Source organism: Macrosteles quadrilineatus, unplaced genomic scaffold (assembly GCF_028750875.1).
Source record: "Macrosteles quadrilineatus isolate MER2022 unplaced genomic scaffold, UCM_ALF_1.0 Scaffold_1__1_contigs__length_201487025, whole genome shotgun sequence".
NCBI lineage: Eukaryota > Metazoa > Arthropoda > Insecta > Hemiptera > Cicadellidae > Macrosteles > Macrosteles quadrilineatus.
Genome location: NW_026542594.1, coordinates 61,561,318 through 61,584,761, shown reverse-complemented (window position 1 = coordinate 61,584,761; position 23,444 = coordinate 61,561,318). Strand labels below are relative to the sequence as shown.

The 23,444-nt window shown below is 36.8% G+C and overlaps 1 protein-coding gene across 3 annotated transcripts in view; it reads left to right on the top strand.

The window, feature by feature from the left end:
* LOC128983288 (dehydrogenase/reductase SDR family member 4) overlaps positions 1–23,444 on the top strand; it is a 47,267-nt gene that overhangs the window by 7,970 nt on the left and 15,853 nt on the right. For 2 of the 3 annotated variants that reach the window (XM_054402532.1, XM_054402530.1), the window contains exons 3-4: positions 2,257–2,334; positions 4,768–4,914. In XM_054402532.1, coding sequence (XP_054258507.1) covers positions 2,257–2,334; positions 4,768–4,914 — 225 coding nt within the window. The remainder of the gene's footprint in view (positions 1–2,256; positions 2,335–4,767; positions 4,915–23,444) is intronic. The other variant, XM_054402531.1, reaches the window with a different exon arrangement.

Here is a 23,444-nt window from a genome sequence, read left to right as displayed (position 1 = left end):
ACCAGTCATCATATCCACAGACCAAGCGACGCAGTTGTGCGTCAGACATCTCTGTAGACCACTGCAGGGAATTTAGTGCCTGCAAATAGACCGTTACAAAGATATAAGCATTGTAATAACATTAGAACCCCAACGCAAATATGCGACGCAGTCTATTTTAATGTGACTAGCCGACGCAAATATGCGACGCAGTCTATTTTAATGTGACTAGCCGACGCATATATGCGACGGCAGTCTATGGGTGGTAACCGGCCGTCGCATATGTGCGTCGCTGGTGCATGTGAATGAAAAATTTCGTACTATTGCAGTAGGGAACGTGTTAATCAGTAAATTATAGGCTTTAATTTGAGCTATTGATCGTTTGAATCAGTTAAGCTCAAGATACTGTATTACTCAATCAAAAATAATGAATTTTATTATTTCTCGGATATTATGTTTATTTTAACGCTGCGGAGCAGCATGGGTCCTCTAGTGTTTATTTGATCTTAGTCGTCAAACGAGTAAAAATTCATTTCCATTTGCATAGACCTAATATGCAAAATGTTCTAGCCGTTGACTGTGGTTCCTGCAAATCTGTCTCTCCGGTAATGATGTGGTGGCTGCTTCTGAGGCCAGGCGGCGAAGCAAATTGGTAGTGGCCAAGACGGTGGAGATGTTTCGTATCGCCAGGTTGGCAATCCAGCAGAAAATTTGGCATGTGCGAGATGTGATGCGCAGCTGTATTTATAGGACTGCTCGTTTTTCCAACAGGCCTATTGCAGTGTTAGTCAGTTTTGAACATGTATTTACTTACTAAGTCCATCTGAAGTCTGAAGTAATAAAGATAACCAACAAACTATAAAATGTCACTGTGTATCACTTAATATCTTCGATAACAGCTATAAAACACCTAAAAATCTAATTAATCATCAGCGATAATTCTTCCTATCATCACAGGTAGAACAGTTCTACCAAGCCCTAAAGCCTGGGTTTTCTCATGTAAGAAGTGTACAAGTCTTATCAATTTTGGGAGCCAACCAGTTAATATTTTGTTGTGCTATTGTTATTTTGCATCAACTCCTTTGTATATGACTGTGTTTCAGTTGGTGCCATCCAGGAAGGAAAGTTGATTTTATGTTTTGAGGTCTGTTTGTTTCTTCAGACCTAAAAAATGATTTTAAGTCTTGTTGAAATCATACACTGTTACCTGGTTATATTCTTTACATTGTGGTAGCGTATGATATAAGATCCTATTTGTGAGCTCCATGTGCTGGTTCACAAATGTATCAAGTGATTTATCTGGTAGCAGTTTTTAGCAGTACAGCAAGGTCTTTTTTGTACCTTAAATATCAGACTATAAACGGGAAGGGTGTGTCGGTGTCACAGATAAGGGATTCTCGTTGTGCACATTGAGTGGGCTTAGGGCGAGGGATAGAATTTAAGCTGCTCTGGAGTTAAGTACTGTGTACTACATTTTGTTTTTATATTCTTTATGTCAATTTCTTTGCTTTTCTTCACTTGGAGTGATACACTAAAATTATCCCTATTTATTACCCTTAGTTGTTTCCTTTTTCTGTTGTTTTTATTGGTTTACGGGGTTTTCCAAGACAGTGTGGGTAGTGTATCACTAGGGGAGATTGTATTCTAGGCATTCTCTTGCTTTACATAATTTTACCTTCAATTGCTGCCAAAGTGTGTTTTGTTTGTTCTTGGCGGGTCTTCAGCTTAGCTAGCTCAAGTAGCAGATGTAATGAGCCATTTTGTGTAGGGAGCTCAGAGCTGAGGGTTTGTTTGAGTGTTAAAAGTGTTTTTGCTAGGTATTTTCTGAAGTTTTATTTATTGTTTGGTTCTTGACTTCTGTGAATAACATATCCTTACAAACCCTTTCTTTGAAAAGTGGTCCAAAAAAGTTCATGGTAGTTATAGTTGGTACATGTGAAATGGCAAGCATGACAGCTAACCAGTAGGACATTAGTCGTTTGTTTGCTCGGAAGACTGCGGGAAATACAGCTTGAGAACCTTGTTTGTGAACACAAATTTTAATTTACGAAATAAATTATTTTCTTTGATAGGAGTACAAAGTTTGGTCCAGCATGTACAATTAGCGCCAAATCTCAGATTTTGAATCACTGCCTGGTAAAAAAAAAAAAAATCATAATAATTTATATATTGATTATTATTATTATTTTTATTGTTTGAACATACAATTATTTTATATTAACGTTGTAAAACATGAATCCTTAAAAGGCTTAACTATTTTGTTTAATTGTTTTTTAGGCAATTGACAACTTTGGAGGAATTGATATACTGGTCTCTAATGCAGCAGTAAATCCTACAGTTGGTCCAGTTTTAGACGTAAGAAATTTATGTTTTTTCTTTCATGAAAACTAAAAAAAAAACAGATAAATCACAATAACTGTCAAGTTTGACCATTTCAAAATTAACTTCTTGCTTTTACATCATAGCTTGTTGAATCGCGTATAATTGCACTCGATTCTTCCGTCAGCATGCACTTGACACAACTTCGTAGGACGCGCGTTTCGGCTGTTGCCATTTTCAACTAATCACTGACTGATTGTTTGTGAAGGGATTCTTTCTTATATAGGGAAGGCAAAAATTCCAGAAGGTTCTAGGTTCTACTGTTTTCAATTTCGGATATTCTAGGTAAGGGATTAGGGGCTGGTTGCGTTTCACAAGGTTGTTTTCAACAATGTACGGGGGGCGTAGTCTTTACCTGGAACTGCAACAACCTTGTGAAACGCAACCAGCCCCTACACCGTTACCTAGAATTGCCGAAATTGAAAACAGTAGAACCTTCAGGAGTTTTTGCCTTCCCTATATAAGAAAGAATCCTTTCACAAACAGTCAGTGAGTAGTTGAAAATAGCGACAGCCGAAACGCACGCCCTACGAAGTTGTGTCAAGTGCGTGCAGACGGAAGAATCGAGTGCGATTATACGCAATATATCTGCGCCGCACGGAATTCACCAGAGACCGTCTCTTCAAATAACTTGTTAATGTGAACCAGAACCAATTAGAAACTGACATAGCCTGGTTATCAAATTGTGAGACTAATTGGCAAATTTTTATTTCCCCGTTAATTTTAAATTAACTATATACTTGGGGTAGGTACATTTATACCACAGACTTGGGTTGTAATTAGTGATGTGGGCCGGGTAAATACCCAGTGGGTAGGTAAATATAAATTGGGTATTTACCTGGGTATTTACCCCAGGCCCGGGTAAATACCCAAAAACTGGGTATTTATAATTTGTATTAAAGTTAGAGAAGATTGAGATGTTTTTTTGCAATTATTACCTTGAAAAGATAGCAAAATGATTATAAAATGTGTTAAACAAAATTTTATATGGTCACTACTAGCATTTTACTTCTTGGTATGATCACCATAAATACCCAGGTCTGAGCATAAAGCATAATCGGCATAAATACTCTGGTCGCATGGTTGCACTGGTCCTGACTACTTATGATTTTTTAATTTCTATGATAGATAGATGAATTTATTTTATTAAAAGTGAAGAAAAATAATTTGTAAAATAATAATTATTATTTAGAAAGACAGGAAAATTTAACCTAGTAGTGGCCTATGTGTAAAAAACTTAAGAAAATAATTAAAATTCAAACTGTAGGATGGCAGGATTTAATAATATTTTTGTTCTAGATCTTTTGTTGGTATCAAAATAAAAATAAAACTAATTTCATAAACTTGTGATACAACAAATTTGAATCTATAGCACAATAAATCTTTCAAAAATATATCAAAGTTAGACAAAAAAACAGGAGATACATTTTTTAGTAGGTTTATCCAAATATATCATTGTTCCCAACTAAGCGGTAACACAGAAAAGTTTAATGTAGACTCCCTCTTATCCGGACACCTTTTAACCGGACAATTTTTATCAGCCCATTGGTTTAACCTGACTAGATTGGCAAGAAGTGAGCGGTACTGAAACGACTGTTCTCGTGGGAAAGATTTGAGACCAGTGATCACGTATCTAAATACAATGCTCTCCTAAATTTAAGTCGAATATGACAGTACCGGTACACGGTTTCCGTTTTAACAAGTTTTTGGGGACGTCAGTTTAACCAGAAAAACCGTTATCTGGACTAGCCTCGGTCCCGAGGAGTCCGGATAAGAGGGAGTCTACTGTACTTTCAGTATTCTGCCATTCTGCCTACATCAATCAGGCCTTGGGTCTGTCTAGCCATTTTACAAAATACAAATTTTTTTAACTATCATAATTTAATAACAGTAGAATTAGGTTTAGGTTCACTATTTCTCTGATGAGGTGTTGTCTTGATTTCATAAAAAAAAGTGCTAAATCTTTAAATAAAAGGTACTAGCAAAGCTTCAAGTTACTGTAAAAGGTGTTATAGACTATCCTAATTTATCATGTAATGATAACAATAACATATTTAGGGGTGGATAAAAATGAATTTCAATCGATTTCATAAATACCCAAAATACCCGGGTATTTATGGATTTTGGGTATTTACCCGGGTAAATACCCAGGGTATTTACCCTGAGTTTTAAATACCTGGGTATTTTACATCACTAGGTGTAATACTTCAACCAATTTTCAAAAAATATACTACTAAGACAAAAAGAAGGTACTGGTATTGAAATAAAATTTGTCTGGTAAATTGTCATACAAAAACCGGTACATTTTTTTAGTAAAACGGCAAATAGAGTAGATATTTAAAAGGATACCTAATTCAGATTATTAATATGTATATATCTGTTTTCTCATTCAATGTTTTTTTGTTACAGTGTCCAGAAGAGGCGTGGGACAAAATTTTTGATGTAAATGTCAAATCAGCTTTTATGTTGTCCAAAGAAGTCCTTCCTCACTTGAAGAAACGCAATGGTGGCTGTATTGTATACATATCTTCTATCGCTGGGTTTCATCCTCTAAGTGTAAGTGTTGTCTACTTTATGCTGTTTTCACAAAATTCTTTTGTAGAACACTGATAATGTTTTAATGTTCTAAATCTAAAAAAATAAAAATAATATAGTTGACTTAGTTAAAAGTGGGGTAACAGTGAAGGTGTTTGAAGTTGTGTGTTTGTCTATAAAACTTACCTTTGTGCTTCAAGAAACAACTAGCGAACCTGGCACACAGAATCTTGCCCAATCTAGACATAGGAGATGAAGGATTTGTATTCATCTTTTTTATTTGGAGTTTTCGGATTACTTTATTTTGTTTTTAAAAGTGAAGATGGTAAGAGTTCTAATAGAGTTTGCAGTTTTTTTCTTTTTTTTTTGTTAAAGTAATTAATTACCGTAATTAATTAATCGACGATAACCTAAATGATAAATTAGCCCCTAGCTCCCACCACCACCCCTGGCTTAAGCCTGGGACTTTAATGTGCCAGACCAATTTCCCGTGAAAATCTTCTTTCTTCTCACGCTTTGGCCACTTTCAATCCTCGTCCAGCAAACCCCTAACAGCACGACTCCCCCCCTACTACCCTGAGGGATAGGGATCATTGGGATTCACTCTAACCTTTCCTCTCCCTTCATGGGGAAGTTTTAGTTCCTTTTCTTTCTTTGTTTATTGTTTGTTTCTTTTTTCAATTTGAAAGCCTGTATGTATCCCTGGTTCTTCCTATTTTTCCTAGCTACTTTCCGAAACATCTCAATTGTTTCCTTGTCTCTCATCAAGTTTTATTTTCTCATCTCTGGACCTTTCCTATCCAAGATTTCTTCCTGTTCTCTCCTATTTTCCTATTGTTCATTTTAGAATTCCGATGTTATTCTTATGGAGAATATTGTAAAATGTTGTAGTTGGCTTGTTTTTTATATATTTTGATCAAACTTGGCAGATTTATTTATTTTATACTAAGCTATTAATGTTTTAATGAAAAACACACTTTATTAGTTTCCCTGTAGCAGCAACCCTAGGTACTCGTTAAATATAAATGTTAATGTAATACATTAATTGAAAATCAATCCTGGCAAATGGAAATTCGCTTAGTCGGCAGGTTTGCTGCAGTGGGGGGGTATTTAATTATTGTGTTCCAAAGTAAGTAACTGAAACATAAAAAAACGTACGTACTGTATATCCAATCTTATTAATAATGATATTTGTCCCCAATTACATCTGTTCACTTCTAATTATCAACTATCAATTATCAATCATTGAGATGGGGACGCCACTATGTTTTTACGTAATGAAATCAACCATTACTGCTGTTTCCTATTCCTCCACACTCCTCATATGAAATCCTCATAGCCAACACACTAACATAATTGACACGGTTGAAAATTAACTCTTGTCTCTAAAGCTGCACCATAAAGCTAATAAACTTAGAGAGGCTGTCATTTCCAAACGAATGGCCCTTTTTTCAGTCCGGTTTGCAGCAATGTGTTGTTCTATGAAAAGACCTTCAAAATAGTGATGTGCGTATCGATACAAGGACCGTAAAATATCGATATTTTGTATCGATACGTGGGAGTGTATCGATATTTTGTATCGATACGTGGGAGTGTATCGATATGCCTGTATCGATACACCTATAGCCAATATCGTATCGAATATCGTATTGTTTATTTATTAATATAAATCTTATTTTTATGGTAAGAAATTTGTCTTCCCATCTTCCTCCCCTCAAAAGTAGTAGTGGAAATTTTATATTTTACCCTAGCATCTTCAAAAACACTGATAAAACATGTATTTTCAGCTATGTTTTGCAAATAACCTCAAAACTAGGGCCACCATTAATGGAAGTGGGGACCCTCATTGTCCATATTATACTATTTAATGTGTAAGTGGCATACCCACCATCATTATTAGTACTTTTTGGTTCAACTAATTATCCCTGTGTAAAAACTAGGAAAACAATAACAAAATATTTTCGTTTTCCAATTTGAGGGTTTACCGGAATTTGGAGGTTATGTATGTATGTTTGATACAAATAAAAAGACACAGGAAGGTCTTATAATATAATAAGTTATTAATAACCTATTATAACCCTCTTTACAAGCTTGTAAGTAACATAGTATTTGTCTATGCAGCTTGTATATTTGAGATATTTAATTTTTTTTAAAATTATAAATAAACAATACGATGCGATATTTTATCCGCTATAGATAAAAATCGATACATGAGGATACGATACGATACACGTATCGATACACCACGTCCCGATAAGTATCGATACGCAGTATCGATACATTGACCCGTATCGCCCATCACTACTTCAAAATGAGGTATAATTCGACCTATGCTTACATTAAAATTTGTTTACTTCCTCTGCAAGATGTCCCCCCTCTGCAAGACGTCGTCCCCTCTGCAAAGCGTAAAGACAGTTAAAATGACCAAAACGTCAGTAACTACAGTGAGGACGTAATCCTATAGTTTCATTGCTCAGTGTTCATTAATAAAATAAATAAAGGGGTTTCCTGACTTGTTTGAACACCAATATCAATAGACGCTTTACATGGTCGCCATTTTGCAACGGGTGAACCTTTTGAGATGTGGTTTCCGGCATTGAACTCCATTTATCCAGTCCTTTAAAATGATGTGCATATCAAATCAGCCTATGCTTACGTTAAAGATTTTGTACTTACTCCTCATGGGCTGTCCCCCAGTGGAGGTAAAAAATGGTAATGCTTGCAAAAATTTGTGTTTAGTTTATACACTTATGTTGTTGTGCAAAGTTTTACTTTTGCGTTATGTCATAATTTTCTAACCAATTCGGTTAAAAAGAGATTAAGAGGTGTCCATACTTTTTGAACACCCGGTTTAGATTCTAATAGATTAAATTTGAATCACCATATCTGCAATTCAATGAGCGCAATGTTTTATTGAAATCATTGGTTAAGTTAAAAATGTCATGAAAGATAGTATTTTCTGGCCTTTACCTATGATGGGAGTTTGTAGCCCTTTAATTTACACCACAAATTTCAAGCTCTTTCCATCGTCAAATTTATGTAGTTATGTAGGGTTCTGAAATCCTCTGGTTCCAGGCTTGCCCCTTACGTATAAGTAATGGTTTCTGGGCATTTCATCCAATTCTTTGCATATTCCTCATTTATCTCAAGGCGCGTCTACACATGCCCCAGTTGCTGAGTGTCGAGGTTTCCCGCTCTTTGTCAATATTTTCCACAAAGCAGGGGTGCCCAGAGGGGGGGGGGATTTGGCGTGTTTGCGCTACGGGAATTTTTTTGGGGGGGGGGGGGAGAACAATTTTTCTGCTAGCTCATATAATATAGCCTAAAATTTTGTACAACCAATAAACCAACGTGAAAAAGTGTTTGTAACTAGTTTACTTTGAACACTAGCAACGGTATGACGTCAGCCATTGTCTCCTTATCACTGCCGGCTCGCATTCATTCCTTCTCTCTTCCTCCCCCATCCAGTATTTTGATTGCGGTGTTATAAATGGAATTCGATTGGAATGAGAGTTTGTCATTTAAAACATTTTGACCATCTGTTTTGACTGCCTTGTATATTTCAAATTCTTCATAAGTGTTAATGGTTGATCGGTCTTGGGAAAGATGTAAAACGTCCATATTACTATTTATGTTTACATAGTTGTGGTTGAGTGAAATTAAATGCTCTGCGAAATTTGAAGTTTGTGGGCCTGTAGTTTTCTTGGGGATATGTTCTCTGAACCTCTTCTTGAAAGAGCGTGAAGTCTGTCCGATGTAATATTTTGGGCAATCGCTACAGTTTAATTTGTAAACCCCAGACTTGTCATAAACAGTGGAATTCGTTTGTTGCCGCTCTTTCAATAAGGATCCGAGCTTGTTTGTAGTTTTAAATGAAACTGTTATATTATTTCTGGTCATGACATTTTTAAAAGTGTGGCTTAATGACAAACCATACTTAGCAGAGATATAATGTTTCTGATTAGGGGCTTTAGAGGTTTTATTTGAGTGTTTGTAAATTAAATTGTCTATTAAACTGCTGTTAAAACCATTTGCAACCGCTATGTATTTTATTATGTTGACTTCTTCTTTATAGTCATCATCATTCATTGGTATTGAGAGCAACCTGTGAACAAAACTGTTGTATGCGGCAATCTTATGTGAATGTGGGTGGTGTGAATCTGCATTGATAGTCTGGTCGGTACAAGTTGGTTTTCTATAGACTTTGAATGAGAATTGGTCGTTTTTCTTGGTTATTGTTAAATCCAAAAAGTTTAATGAGTTGTTTTTCTCTTCTTCAAGCGTGAATTCGATTTTTTTATGCATATTGCATAAATATTTGCATAACAAAGATAACTGTCTGCTGTTGCCATTGAAAAGAACGATAGTGACGTCAACATATCTATAATAAAATGTTATTTTCTCTCGAAAGCGGTTGGTATCAGAAAATAGATGTTCATTTTCGATATGGTTCAAAAATATTTCTGATAATATACTGGAGAGGGGTGAACCCATTGCTAGGCCATCTTTTTGGACATAGAAGTCATTTTGGAATCTGAAATAGTTTTGTTTTAATACAATTCTTGTGAGGTTAATGAGTTCATCTATTGCGTTTTTAGAAAGTTTTGAGTTTCCAAAGATGGCTATTGTTTCTTGAACTGGTACGTTGGTGTAAAGGTTAACTATGTCAAATGAAACTAATTTTTGGTTTCCTTTTATTACGTGATTTTTTAGCTGTTCGACTAATTCAATGCTGTTTTTTATACTATGGCTGTTTTCTAATACTATTTCCTTCCTAATAACTTTGTCCAACATTTTTGCTATTTTATAAGCAGGGGAAGGCATGAAATTGACGAGGGGCCTAATTGGTATATCAGGTTTATGAATCTTGGGTAAACCTCTAAGAATGGGTGCTTGGGGATTTGTTACCTTCAATACATGAATTTCATTTTGTGTAAGTAAATATTTACTTGAAGAGATAGCTCTATTTATTTCTTTGGCGTTGTCAGGGGTTGGATCTTTATTTAAATGTATTATATTATTTTTGATAATGAAATCTGAGACTTTGTTTATGTAATCGGCTTTGTACAGAATTACTATTGAACTGCCCTTATCAGCTTTAGTTACTAGAGCGTCAAGTTCGGCAAGTTTGTTCCTGACGCTTCTCAAAGCGTGCCTCATGGAGTTGAACTTGTCATGTTTCCTCGTGCCTGGCGACTTCCTCCATATATTTTTTGCTTTATTGCCAATCAGTATTCTAGCCGACTCACGGACTTCGTCTGATTTAATGCCTTTAATTGATGCTTCGGTGTTTAAAAGCTCTGAGAATAAACTCGATTTCTTGTTGTCAGGAAAATTAAAATTAAGTCCTTTATTGAGAAGATTAGTTTCTTCTTCATTAAATTGAATTTCGGTGTTATTAATAACTCTTTGATAAAAAACGTGAGAGCAGTTAATGATGTCTTGTTTGATTTGTTTTTCCATTAAGTTCTTAATTTTCTTTTTCTGTGTAGATTGTTTCTTTAACATTTTCCTGCTTACTTGTTCATTAATTTCACAAAAAATATTGCTCTGTTGAGTGACATGCAAACTATTTAAAAGTTTTAAATGTTTTTGTAATAAAAGTTTATTCAACCTACTTTTCTTAGAATATAATTCTTTTATTTCATTCTTTATCCACTGGGATTGTGCTGTTTTTTAGCTTTTAATGCAGCTTTTGATTTTCCACTAACTCTGACTCTAACATAATTAGGGATTAGATTGTGTTCTAAGCATGTCTTGATGAATTTTATGTTTTCGCTAGTTCTACATAGCTTAAGTTTGACGTCCTTGTACTGGTAGGCTAGTTTTGTTTGCTCAACGTCTAATTTCATTTTTAAGAGTTGTTAGCCTCCGGATTACGTTTGAATATTTATAATGGTTTAAATACCTGCATTCAGTAATCCATTATGCTGCTTGTGGCAACTATAGTTTCGGTTCACAGGGAACCATCTTCAGGCCGTACAAGGCGTCGTTATTCACTTCCATATATGAAGGTCGTCATAAGTACATAGAACACGAACACATGAAAACACACATTGACACGAACATTTAACATTAAAAATACCGAGTACTCGGGAACACGAGACAGGTGACGCGACCGGGTGGAAGTTGTAACTCGAACTGGTGGTCAGTGGTCTAACGGTATGACGTCAGCCATTGTCTCCTTATCACTGCCGGCTCGCATTCATTCCTTCTCTCTTCCTCCCCCATCCAGTATTTTGATTGCGGTGTTATAAATGGAATTCGATTGGAATGAGAGTTTGTGATTTAAAACATTTTGACCATCTGTTTTGACTGCCTTGTATATTTCAAATTCTTCATAAGTGTTTGTAGTAGAAGTCATTATAGTTTCATATATGAACAGTCATAATTATTAGTAACGGAAGAGTTATTATGTTTTGCGGGGTGGCTGCACTGTGCACTGAGCCCTGAAGTGGGATGATTCGTCAAGGCTCCTTCTTCTATGTCCACCAACGAACGTAAGTGGTTCTCTTGCTATATCGTCCACTTTTCTAGCGTAACGTTAGGTTACGACATTTTGGCGCAGTCGGTAATAAACCTTTTTATCATAGTTAGGGTAGTACGCGATAACAGTTGTTGTTTTAGTGCGTATTATAGTTGAGATGATTAAAAATGGCGAGTATTAGTGTTGGCAGGATTTCTGAATTTAATCCAAGTGAGGAGGACATTGTGCCCTATTTGTTGCGCCTGAAACATTTTTTCAAAGCGAACAATGTTAAGAAGGAGAACGAGGTGTCGGTTTTAATTACAGTTATTGGTCCCAGGGTTTTATCGGTCCTATCCGATTTATTATCACCGGTAGAGGTAGATTCTAAGACCTATGATGAACTTGCAGCGTTGTTGAAATTACATTATGCGCCCAAGAAGTTGGTTGTGGCGGAGCGATATGTATTCTACTCTCGTGTGCAAAAGCCGGGCGAAAGCATAGCGGAGTTTGTGGTTTCAATAAAACATTTGGCTAGTTCGTGCAAATTTGGTACCTTTTTGAAAGACGCTTTGAGGGACAAAGTGATTTCCGGCATTTCTAATGAAACTATCCGGCAGAAATTGTTGTCGGAGGAATTGGACTTTGACGAAGCTTATGCGTCAGCGCTCAGGCTGGAACAGGCCGAATCGCAGTCAAGCCTATTTGTGCAACCTCGTGGGGACATTGCGAAAATCAATGTGAAAAGTCAAAATAGGCCTAAAACTTTCGTGAATAGGAGTAGTGAAAATCAAAATTCTAGAAACTCTTGTTGGAGGTGTGGTTCTGCTGGTCATTGGCCTAGTGCGTGTGCGTTCGCCAGTTACAAGTGTCACGGTTGTCAGAGAGTAGGTCATCTCAAGAAAGTGTGTAAAGCCAAGAAATCTTCTAGTTTCCATGGTAAAAAGTCGACACCTAGGATGGGGGTCCATCAAGTGGAGGAAGAGGTAGGCCTAGGCCTAGAAGTTCCAATGGCAGAGATAGGTCTGTACAACCTTAAATCAGGATCAGACAACGGCTATAAGGTAGGCCTAGTGGCTAATGATGTATATTTAGAAATGATTCTAGATACAGGCAGTGCCTTGACTATATGTCCTTCTGAGATATTTTATGAAAAATTTTCTAACCTCAAACTTAGGCCAGCAAATGTGAAACTTACTACTTATTCAGGTCATGATGTACCTGTTCTGGGACAAGTGAATGTCAATGTTAAATATAATAATCAGCAGGCGAGTTTGCCTTTGACAGTAGTTAGTTTAGAAAGTAAGAGTCAGCCGATTCTGTTGGGGCGAAACTGGTTAGGCCAGTTGAGGTTGGATTGGCAAAATGTGTTTTCATGTAAAGCCACTGTGGATCACAGTTCTGATTTGGACATTGCTAAATTGAAGAGTAAATTTAAGTCAGTTTTTCAGCCTGGAACGGGCGAAATTAAGGGTGTTAAGGCTCATATTGTCTTAAAGGAGGGGACAGTCCCTAAGTTTTGTAAGGCGAGACCAGTGCCTTTTGCGTTAAGGGAGAAAGTTGAGAGTGAGTTGGACCGCATGGTTCAAGAGGATGTTGCGTACAGAGTTACTAATTCACAGTGGAGCACTCCACTTGTGGTTGTCCCTAAGCCTAATGGTGTTAGGCTTTGTGCCGATTATAAGATTACTCTTAATCAGTGTATTGAAATGGAACATTATCCGCTTCCACAGGCTCAAGATATTTTTGCAACTCTAGGCGGTTGCTCAGTTTTTAGCTGCCTTGATCTTTCAAATGCGTATCAGCAATTGGCGGTAGCGGATGAATCGCAACATCTGTTGACCCTAGCTACCCATAAGGGTCTGTATCGTTTAAAAAGGCTACCATATGGTTTGTCTTCAGCTCCTGCAATTTTTCAGTCAGCCATCGACCAAATTTTAACAGGTCTTCCAGGAACGGTGGCGTACTTAGATGACGTCTTAGTGGCGGCTCGCTCTAAGGAAGAGGGGCTTGCCCGTCTGGCGCAGGTGCTGCAACGCCTTGATGAGTTTGGTGTTCGAGTAAACCAACAAAAGTGTAAGTTTTTGCAATCTTCAATCGAGTATTTAGGACATGTGATTACTCGAGATGGTCTGCGTCCACAAGAAAGTTTGTTAACTGCGCTGCGTAAAGCGCCTGAGCCTAGTACTAAGGAAGAGTTACGAGCCTATATTGGTCTAATAAATTATTATCATGCATTTATAGACCTAACCTGTCTGCTAGAATAAGCTGTTTTTATGACTTATTACATAAGGATCATCCATGGGTGTGGTCGGAGGTGTGTTCTAAGACTTTTCAGGAGAGTAAATCATGGGTGTTGGACTCAAGTTTGTTAGTTCACTATGATGTTAAAAAGCCCATAGTTCTGACGTGTGATGCGAGTCCCAGAGGGGTGGCTGCTGTTCTATCTCATCTTATCGATGGTCAGGAAAGGCCAATTGCCTTCGCATCGAAAACGCTAAGTTCCAGTGAACGGAATTATTCTCAGTTACATCGGGAGGCTCTGGCTTTGATCTTTGGAGTCAAAAAGTTTCATAAGTATATATATGGAAGACACTGTATTCTACAGACTGATCATCAGCCGTTGACGGCTATTTTTGGCTCTAAAAAGGGCGTTCCTAGTATGGCGGCAGCTAGGCTGCAGAGATGGGCCTTGATTCTATCAGCATATGATTTGGAGGTTAGGTACCGGAAGGGAGTGGATGTCCCTCACGCTGATGCGTTGTCTAGGTTACCCTTAGCAGAAGCGGAACCTATAGAGCTGGATGCTAATTTTGTTTCACATGTAGATATGTGTACAGAAGTGATGAACAATTTCTGTGTTGTCAAGGACATTGCACCTATTACTGCCTTGCATATAGGTAAAATGACGGATAAGGATCCGATTCTTTCGAAGGTCCGAGATTTTGTGATGTACGGCTGGACGAGCTCGGTTGAGCCGGAACTAGCTATTTTTCTAAGGAAGAAGGACGAGTTGTCCGTGGAACAAGGTTGTTTGCTGTGGGGTTCTCGTGTAGTGATTCCAAAGAAACTGTATTCATCTGTGCTTCAAATGTTGCATGATCAACACCCGGGAGTTACACGCATGAAGATGCTGGCGAGAAGTTATGTCTGGTGGCCAGGCATGGAGAAGTCGATTGAAGACGTGGTGGCCTCTTGTTCTGCGTGTCAGTTAACTAGGAATTCGATACCTAAAGTACCGTTGCAGCAATGGCCTACAACATCAACCCGATGGCAGAGGATACACATTGACTTTGCGGAGGATCCAGAGTCGAGACAGCAACTTTTAGTTTTGATTGACACATACTCTAAATGGTTAGAGGTATTTATCATGAGTTCCATGAATTCTTCCAAGGTTATTGAGAAACTCCGTACCTTGTTTTCATCGTATGGATTGCCTGTCGAACTGGTGTCGGACAACGGAAGATCTTTTACTAGTCAAGAGTTCAAAACCTTTTTGCATAACAACAATGTGAAGTTCACATTAACTCCCCCGTATCATGCGGCTTCAAATGGATCTGCGGAGAGAAGTGTTCAGGAGGTCAAGAAAAACCTTTTGCGTCAAGTGATTGAGGAACATCAGCGTTCTCAGCGTACCACTCTTCAAATGAAATTAGATAATTTCTTGTTTGCGTACCGCAACACTCCAAATACAGTTACTGGCTTAACCCCTGCAGAAATGTTCCTGTCTTGGAAGCCTCGTACTCAGTTGGTTATGTTAAAACCCAATCTCCAGTCATCCATTGATCAAAAACACAGGGAACAAAAAGATGCAGCTGATAGGCTTAGGGGAAGAAGCAGATTTTTCTCAGAAGGTCAGGCAGTCTATGTCAAAACTGTCCGAAATGAAAAGATATCTTGGGTTCCTGGCAAAATAATTCTAAAGAGAAGTCCGGTCACCTATCTGGTGAGTGTTATTGGTGGAAAACCCCGATTTTGTCATGCGGATCACTTGAGAGCTCGGTATGCAGAAGAGGAGGAGATTTTTGTATCACCCAAGGATCCCGTTGTATCACCCCAAGTACCCAAGAATTCACCCCCGCCGGAGGATCGACCAACTAGTCCCATGATGATGTCACCTGTACCTAGGCCTACTACCAGTCCCAGGGAGAGCCTAGGGCAAGCCCAGCCTCAGCCAACTCCTGCGTCACCGCTAGCACAGTGCAGCCCACCACCCTCGCTGAGGAAGTCTGCACGGACTGTGCGAAAGCCTCACAGGCTGGACTTTTAAAATTATTAATGAATAATGGGAAGAAGAAATTTTGGTTGCATTTTATTGAAAGTGAATTTATTTTATTTTGAAAGTTGAGTTAATTTTGAATTTATGATATTGACTTTTTTTTATGGGGAAGACGAGTGTAGTAGAAGTCATTATAGTTTCATATATGAACAGTCATTATTATTAGTAACGGAAGAGTTATTATGTTTTGCGGGGTGGCTGCACAGTGCACTGAGCCCTGAAGTGGGATGATTCGTCAAGGCTCCTTCTTATATGTCCACCAACGAACGTAAGTGGTTCTCTTGCTATATCGTCCACTTTTCTAGCGTAACGTTAGGTTACGACAGTGTTAATGGTTGATCGGTCTTGGGAAAGATGTAAAACGTCCATATTACTATTTATGTTTACATAGTTGTGGTTGAGTGAAATTAAATGCTCTGCGAAATTTGAAGTTTGTGGGCCTGTAGTTTTCTTGGGGATATGTTCTCTGAACCTCTTCTTGAAAGAGCGTGAAGTCTGTCCGATGTAATATTTTGGGCAATCGCTACAGTTTAATTTGTAAACCCCAGACTTGTCATAAACAGTGGAATTCGTTTGTTGCCGCTCTTTCAATAAGGATCCGAGCTTGTTTGTAGTTTTAAATGAAACTGTTATATTATTTCTGGTCATGACATTTTTAAAAGTGTGGCTTAATGACAAACCATACTTAGCAGAGATATAATGTTTCTGATTAGGGGCTTTAGAGGTTTTATTTGAGTGTTTGTAAATTAAATTGTCTATTAAACTGCTGTTAAAACCATTTGCAACCGCTATGTATTTTATTATGTTGACTTCTTCTTTATAGTCATCATCATTCATTGGTATTGAGAGCAACCTGTGAACAAAACTGTTGTATGCGGCAATCTTATGTGAATGTGGGTGGTGTGAATCTGCATTGATAGTCTGGTCGGTACAAGTTGGTTTTCTATAGACTTTGAATGAGAATTGGTCGTTTTTCTTGGTTATTGTTAAATCCAAAAAGTTTAATGAGTTGTTTTTCTCTTCTTCAAGCGTGAATTCGATTTTTTTATGCATATTGCATAAATATTTGCATAACAAAGATAACTGTCTGCTGTTGCCATTGAAAAGAACGATAGTGTCATCAACATATCTATAATAAAATGTTATTTTCTCTCGAAAGCGGTTGGTATCAGAAAATAGATGTTCATTTTCGATATGGTTCAAAAATATTTCTGATAATATACTGGAGAGGGGTGAACCCATTGCTAGGCCATCTTTTTGGACATAGAAGTCATTTTGGAATCTGAAATAGTTTTGTTTTAATACAATTCTTGTGAGGTTAATGAGTTCATCTATTGCGTTTTTAGAAAGTTTTGAGTTTTTTTGTAGGTTTTTATGTAAGACTAGCAGAGTACCCGTCCTTCGTACGGGGTTGGCATATAAGTATAAAATGCTTATTGCAGTTATGGGTGAGGACATGGTTTAAGAAAGTTTGGTTCTTTTGTTCTACCACTGCCCCTGAACCATAGAAAAAAGTAAAGGTCTCATTGTGTACCACAGCTTTTTGTGGCTAGTTGGTTCAAATTAGCTGTTGTCATAAATGCTGTTGTATAAAAATAATAGTGCTGCACCCTGTAATTATGTAACTGAAAGAATCCTATTATAATGAAATGACATTAGCGTATGGTTTGACAGCTCCATTTAAGTAATGTTAAATAATGTTTACATTCAGGATAGTGACATCATTATTTTAAATATGATCCTTACCCTCTCTGTTCTAATATTCATGCAGTATTTAAATGAATGTTTGAACCAGCTGTATGGAATTGTGAAATCAAAATTAATTTGACAGTTAGTACTGCTTGTTTACATTTTTAAACTTTGTAGGTTTGTTCTTTGTTGTCATGGATACCATCAATCAAAATTTACTTTGAAATCTCTCACCTCCGATTTTTGAAAGCCCACGGGGCATAGCCCTAGGACAATATAGAAGCGGGAATAGTTCTATATGTATCCTCGGAACTGTAGCTTCATGTGTGTGCAATTTGAGCCCAATAGGTTCAGTAGTTTTTGAGATTAGCTCATACAAACACACACACACACACACAGACACCACCTCTTCTTTATAATAGTATAGATAGATGGCTATTGTTTCTTGAACTGGTACGTTGGTGTAAAGGTTAACTATGTCAAATGAAACTAATTTTTGGTTTCCTTTTATTACATGATTTTTTAGCTGTTCGACTAATTCAATGCTGTTTTTTATACTATGGCTGTTTTCTAATACTATTTCCTTCCTAATAACTTTGTCCAACATTTTTGCTATTTTATAAGCAGGGGAAGGCATGAAATTGACGAGGGGCCTAATTGGTATATCAGGTTTATGAATCTTGGGTAAACCTCTAAGAATGGGTGCTTGGGGATTTGTTACCTTCAATACATGAATTTCATTTTGTGTAAGTAAATATTTACTTGAAGAGATAGCTCTATTTATTTCTTTGGCGTTGTCAGGGGTTGGATCTTTATTTAAATGTATTATATTATTTTTGTTAATGAAATCTGAGACTTTGTTTATGTAATCGGCTTTGTACAGAATTACTATTGAACTGCCCTTATCAGCTTTAGTTACTAGAGCGTCGTGTTCGGCAAGTTTGTTCCTGACGCTTCTCAAAGCGTGCCTCATGGAGTTGAACTTGTCATGTTTCCTCGTGCCTGGCGACTTCCTCCATATATTTTTTGCTTTATTGCCAATCAGTATTCTAGCCGACTCACGGACTTCGTCTGATTTAATGCCTTTAATTGATGCTTCGGTGTTTAAAAGCTCTGAGAATAAACTCGATTTCTTGTTGTCAGGAAAATTAAAATTAAGTCCTTTATTGAGAAGATTAGTTTCTTCTTCATTAAATTGAATTTCGGTGTTATTAATAACTCTTTGATAAAAAACGTGAGAGCAGTTAATGATGTCTTGTTTGATTTGTTTTTCCATTAAGAGTCTTCCTTAGTGGAAGCCATGTTGGATTTCTTCCCCATAAGAACAATGTTAAACATTACATCATTTGTGGACACGTAACGGCGTTATTTGTTAAGATATAGCTTTGAAATTTATAATTTGTATTTTTAACATAATAGACTCGTGACTGAGGTTTTTGAATTTCGAAAATCCATTTTCATTTCCTTTCAATAATTAGCTTAATTTTAAGCTAATTAATAATCAATAATTCATTATAAAAATTAAAAATTGTGAAATAAAAAACGTCAATCTCTAGAGGACCGCAATTCCTTAAATTTATAACTCCTTATCCATAATTATATGACAATTTGCTGATGAGATATTTGGACCCAAAGTTAACATTGTTCTTATGGGGAAGAAATCCAACATGGCTTCCACTAAGGAAGACTCTTAAGTTCTTAATTTTCTTTTTCTGTGTAGATTGTTTCTTTAACATTTTCCTGCTTACTTGTTCATTAATTTCACAAAAAATATTGCTCTGTTGAGTGACATGCAAACTATTTAAAAGTTTTAAATGTTTTTGTAATAAAAGTTTATTCAACCTACTTTTCTTAGAATATAATTCTTTTATTTCATTCTTTATCCACTGGGATTGTGCTGTTTTTTTAGCTTTTAATGCAGCTTTTGATTTTCCACTAACTCTGACTCTAACATAATTAGGGATTAGATTGTGTTCTAAGCATGTCTTGTTGAATTTTATGTTTTCGCTAGTTCTACATAGCTTAAGTTTGACGTCCTTGTACTGGTAGGCTAGTTTTGTTTGCTCAACGTCTAATTTCATTTTTAAGAGTTGTTAGCCTCCGGATTACGTTTGAATATTTATAATGGTTTAAATACCTGCATTCAGTAATCCATTATGCTGCTGCAGTTCGCGTCACCTGTCTCGTGTTCCCGAGTACTCGGTATTTTTAATGTTAAATGTTCGTGTCAATGTGTGTTTTCATGTGTTCGTGTTCTATGTACTTATGACGACCTTCATATATGGAAGTGAATAACGACGCCTTGTACGGCCTGAAGATGGTTCCCTGTGAACCGAAACTATAGTTGCCACAAGCAGCATAATGGATTACTGAATGCAGGTATTTAAACCATTATAAATAGACAATGTTATGTTTTGATTCCTCCAGTTCTTGAGTTATTCTTATTGTTTAGTAGTTTAGTTGATTGTACTGTGTTTTACTTCGTTTCACGGTAGTTTCGTTTATTTTATTAGTATTAAATTGTCGACCATGAAATGAAGTGTTTAGTGTTTTTTAAATATTCAAAATATTTGTATTAAAAACTGGAAAACAATGCCGAAACAACAGAAGCAACTTTATAAATATAAGTGTTTAGAAATATTCTGTAATACGGTTCATAGACAGGACAAGTGGTTGTACCATTGCAAGAAGAAACATCCCTACAAATGTAATAATAACATTAATATTAACTTTAAAATAGTTGAAGTGAAAGCCAAAGACGGCTCGTGGGTTAAATATGTAAATCCTGACCATACCGACGGCCACCCTAACCCTAACCGTCCATCAACAAGTTCAACGGCTCAAGCTCAAGACATCGATTCATTAGATAAAAGGTAGGCTAGTATTTTTATCAACACAAACAAAGTAAAATCTCTACTAATCTCACCAAAGGATGATAGGTAGTGTTTTTGTTTGATTAGTATTTGTTTAATTTCTCTATGGCAAATTTAGAAAAACTTTTTTTTATATTGTTAAAAAAGTCACAATCACAATTGTTATGATTCATATATTGTCTACCATTAAGAAGAGTCGTTAACTAGCACAACGAGCACGAGCACACATTCCTTCAGTTGTCCGTTAGGGTTAATTCCACTCGTCCATCATCCTTCTGCGAAGGAGACAATACGGTCATAAACCGGCCTGCCCTCGGCCCTCACTGTCTATGGAATTGTCATTCAGACCTTGGGCGAGGGTGGTATTGTTTGGCCAAATTTTTGTACTTTCCCCTCTAACACCTTTTCAGCAAATATCAAATTCACTCAGAAAATCAAGCTCGTTAATTTTCAAAAATCACAAAGTACCTGAAATTACTGATTTTAGGGTAGAAAACATTTGTTTACTAGGTTAGTTGTAGTAAATTGTATTGTTGATACTTACCGTTTTGATCAATATTAGTCCAGTCAATTACCTTTTTTTGCTTGTATTGCATATTTAATAATATTTTTTAATAATTTAGTCGTACAACATAATAATTTGTGTAATGCCCCTTTGTTTCAGAGAAAAATCTTTTTTTAATATGCTGGTATTATACTAAGAATGAAGTAGTTATCAAAGTATAATTATAGCTGAAAAATTTACTTTTGGCCATTTTGTTATTTTTAATCAAAACGCATCGTTTGTTTTATACATCACTCTTCTTCTTAGTTTTTTTAGTACTTTACGAATATTTTATTTATATATGGATCTATTTATGAGAAAGGGATTTTTTAAATTGTATTGGGGGTCAGTTCCTAGCTGGTGACTCTTTGAGAAAATAGTTACGAGTGCCGAGGGGAGAAGGACCGACCACGAATACCTGAAAAGAACCGGTCGGTATGGATTATAATTATAAATATAAACAAATGACGTTTTTGGCCCAAAAATAAACATGATTTAGCATTGCTTAAATGGAACATCCAAAACATACGTTCTATACAACATACAAAACAATGCTATTAGTATAGGATTCGGGCCAACAACCATTTCGGTGCACCACACTACGGTATACAGACTGTAGTGTATTACGTACGGCTGATTGCTTTCATAGGTGGCATTTTATGCAAAAGTGTGTTCTATTACAACTGTAATTCTATTACCATCCTTTTCAGCAAAAGTTTGGCAATTTTATTAACGATGTCAGTCAATAATCACAGGTATGTAGTGTATTGAGTAAAGAAAAAAAATTGTTTTTCAGTTTGGATCTAAATGAAGATTTTACAAACGTAGCGCCGCCAACCTCTGTATCAAACAATCTTCAAGCCACATTCACCGCAGTCAATGATAATATTGATGAGTTCAGTGTCATCATTAAAAAACACTGATTAAAGGCCATCTACCAGCCGTTCTGCATCTGCGTCTTCGCCAACACCGGAAATATTAGACTTAGCGCCTAATCAAGAGTTGGAATATTACAAACTGAGGACCGTCATGTCACTACTCAACCAGATTTCACGCAATCCGAGGAGGCTGATGCATTGGGTGTTCAGAATTTTGATGACCCTGCTGATTTCGCCAACAAGAAGTTAAGATCAGAAGAAATCAATTTATGTCTCAAATTAAAAAATCAGCCACTGTCATCTATGTCGTTCCCTTCAACCAGTGGTAGGAGATTTAATCCTGCTTGGAAGAATATTGCGTTATCAAACGGCACTACGAAATCCAGAGACTGGTTTGTTTATAGTATCAAAAATGATTCTGTGTTTTGCCTACTCTGCACATTATTTTCTTTACCTAACGATATAAACTCATGGGCAACAACTGGATGCAAGGTTTGGACCAGCCGTCATGGAGAACAACGTATTGAGCATCATGAGAAGTCAAAAGCCCACATTTCCTCCCAAATCACACGAATTCTGTGGCTTTCTAAAAAAATATTCCCTGGATCATTACATGACGATCGAGTTCATCACAATAGGGAAGTATTGTCAGCAGTCATAGATTGCTGTCGTTACTTGGCCGAGGAAATGATGACATTTCGGAAGAAAGATTTTTCTAAAGGAAAGTTGTTCAAACTGTTTAAACTGCTGGCTAAATATAATCCCGATGTGAGAGTTTACCATGATAAAATTGAAAAAAGCAAAAGCCAACATGGAAAATTAAGTTCAAACTTTCTGAGTTACAGAAATGTTTATGATGTGGTGGGTGTGATGAATGACCTAGTAATACAGAGAATAGTTTCTGATATCAATTACAGTTATACGTATTCAGTGATTTTGGATTGGACGCAAGAAATCAGCAAAAAAGAGTGTACTGCAGTTTTGGTTCGATATGTAGAACATTTGGATGTAAATGGAGATAAAAAAATGAAGTAAAACCGCAGGAGCGGTTAGTTAAAGTGTTCAAAACTGGAGAAACTACTGGGGGAAATCTGGCAAAAAAGCTGCTAACAACCTTGGGAATAGACCTTAGTGGCATAGTTGGTCAATGAATGGATGGGACCAGCAACATGAGGGGCCGCTATGCCGGCTTGAAATCACTTGTCCTTAAAGAGTGTCCAAAAGCTCTCTACGTGTGGTGCTGCTCACATAGATTTGCATTAGTCGTAGAACAGTCCATTGATGTCAGTCCACACATGAGGAATATGTTTTCTCTTCTTCAGGAGATGTACGTCTTCATGTCAGGACATTGACGTCACCATATGTTTCTTGAAAATTTAGCCAAAGAAGGCTCGACAAAGAAGAAGAAAAGCTTGAAACGAGTTCAAACAACCCGTTGGTCAAGTAGAACTGAAGGGCTAAAACCCGTGTTTTCCTGCTTCACAGCGATCAAAGAGACCCTTGAAGATATTATTGCAGACCAGAAGTCCGACACAGAAACAAAGGTGTCAGCCAGAGGAATAATAAAAGGCATGACAGATTATTCAAACATCTGTGCGATGCATGTGGCAGCAGCTATCTTTAAAGTATTGTCGCCAATCACAACTTGTCTTCAAGCCAAATAAATTACTATGGAGTTATTCCAGCAGTAATGAATGACACAAAATCCAAGCTGGAAAAGCTAAGAAGTGAAGAGGAATGGGACAATGTACGTGGCTCAGTTGATATGTTTTTATCTCATCATAATATTTCAGATTTAACCATATGCCGAGAAACCGTAAAA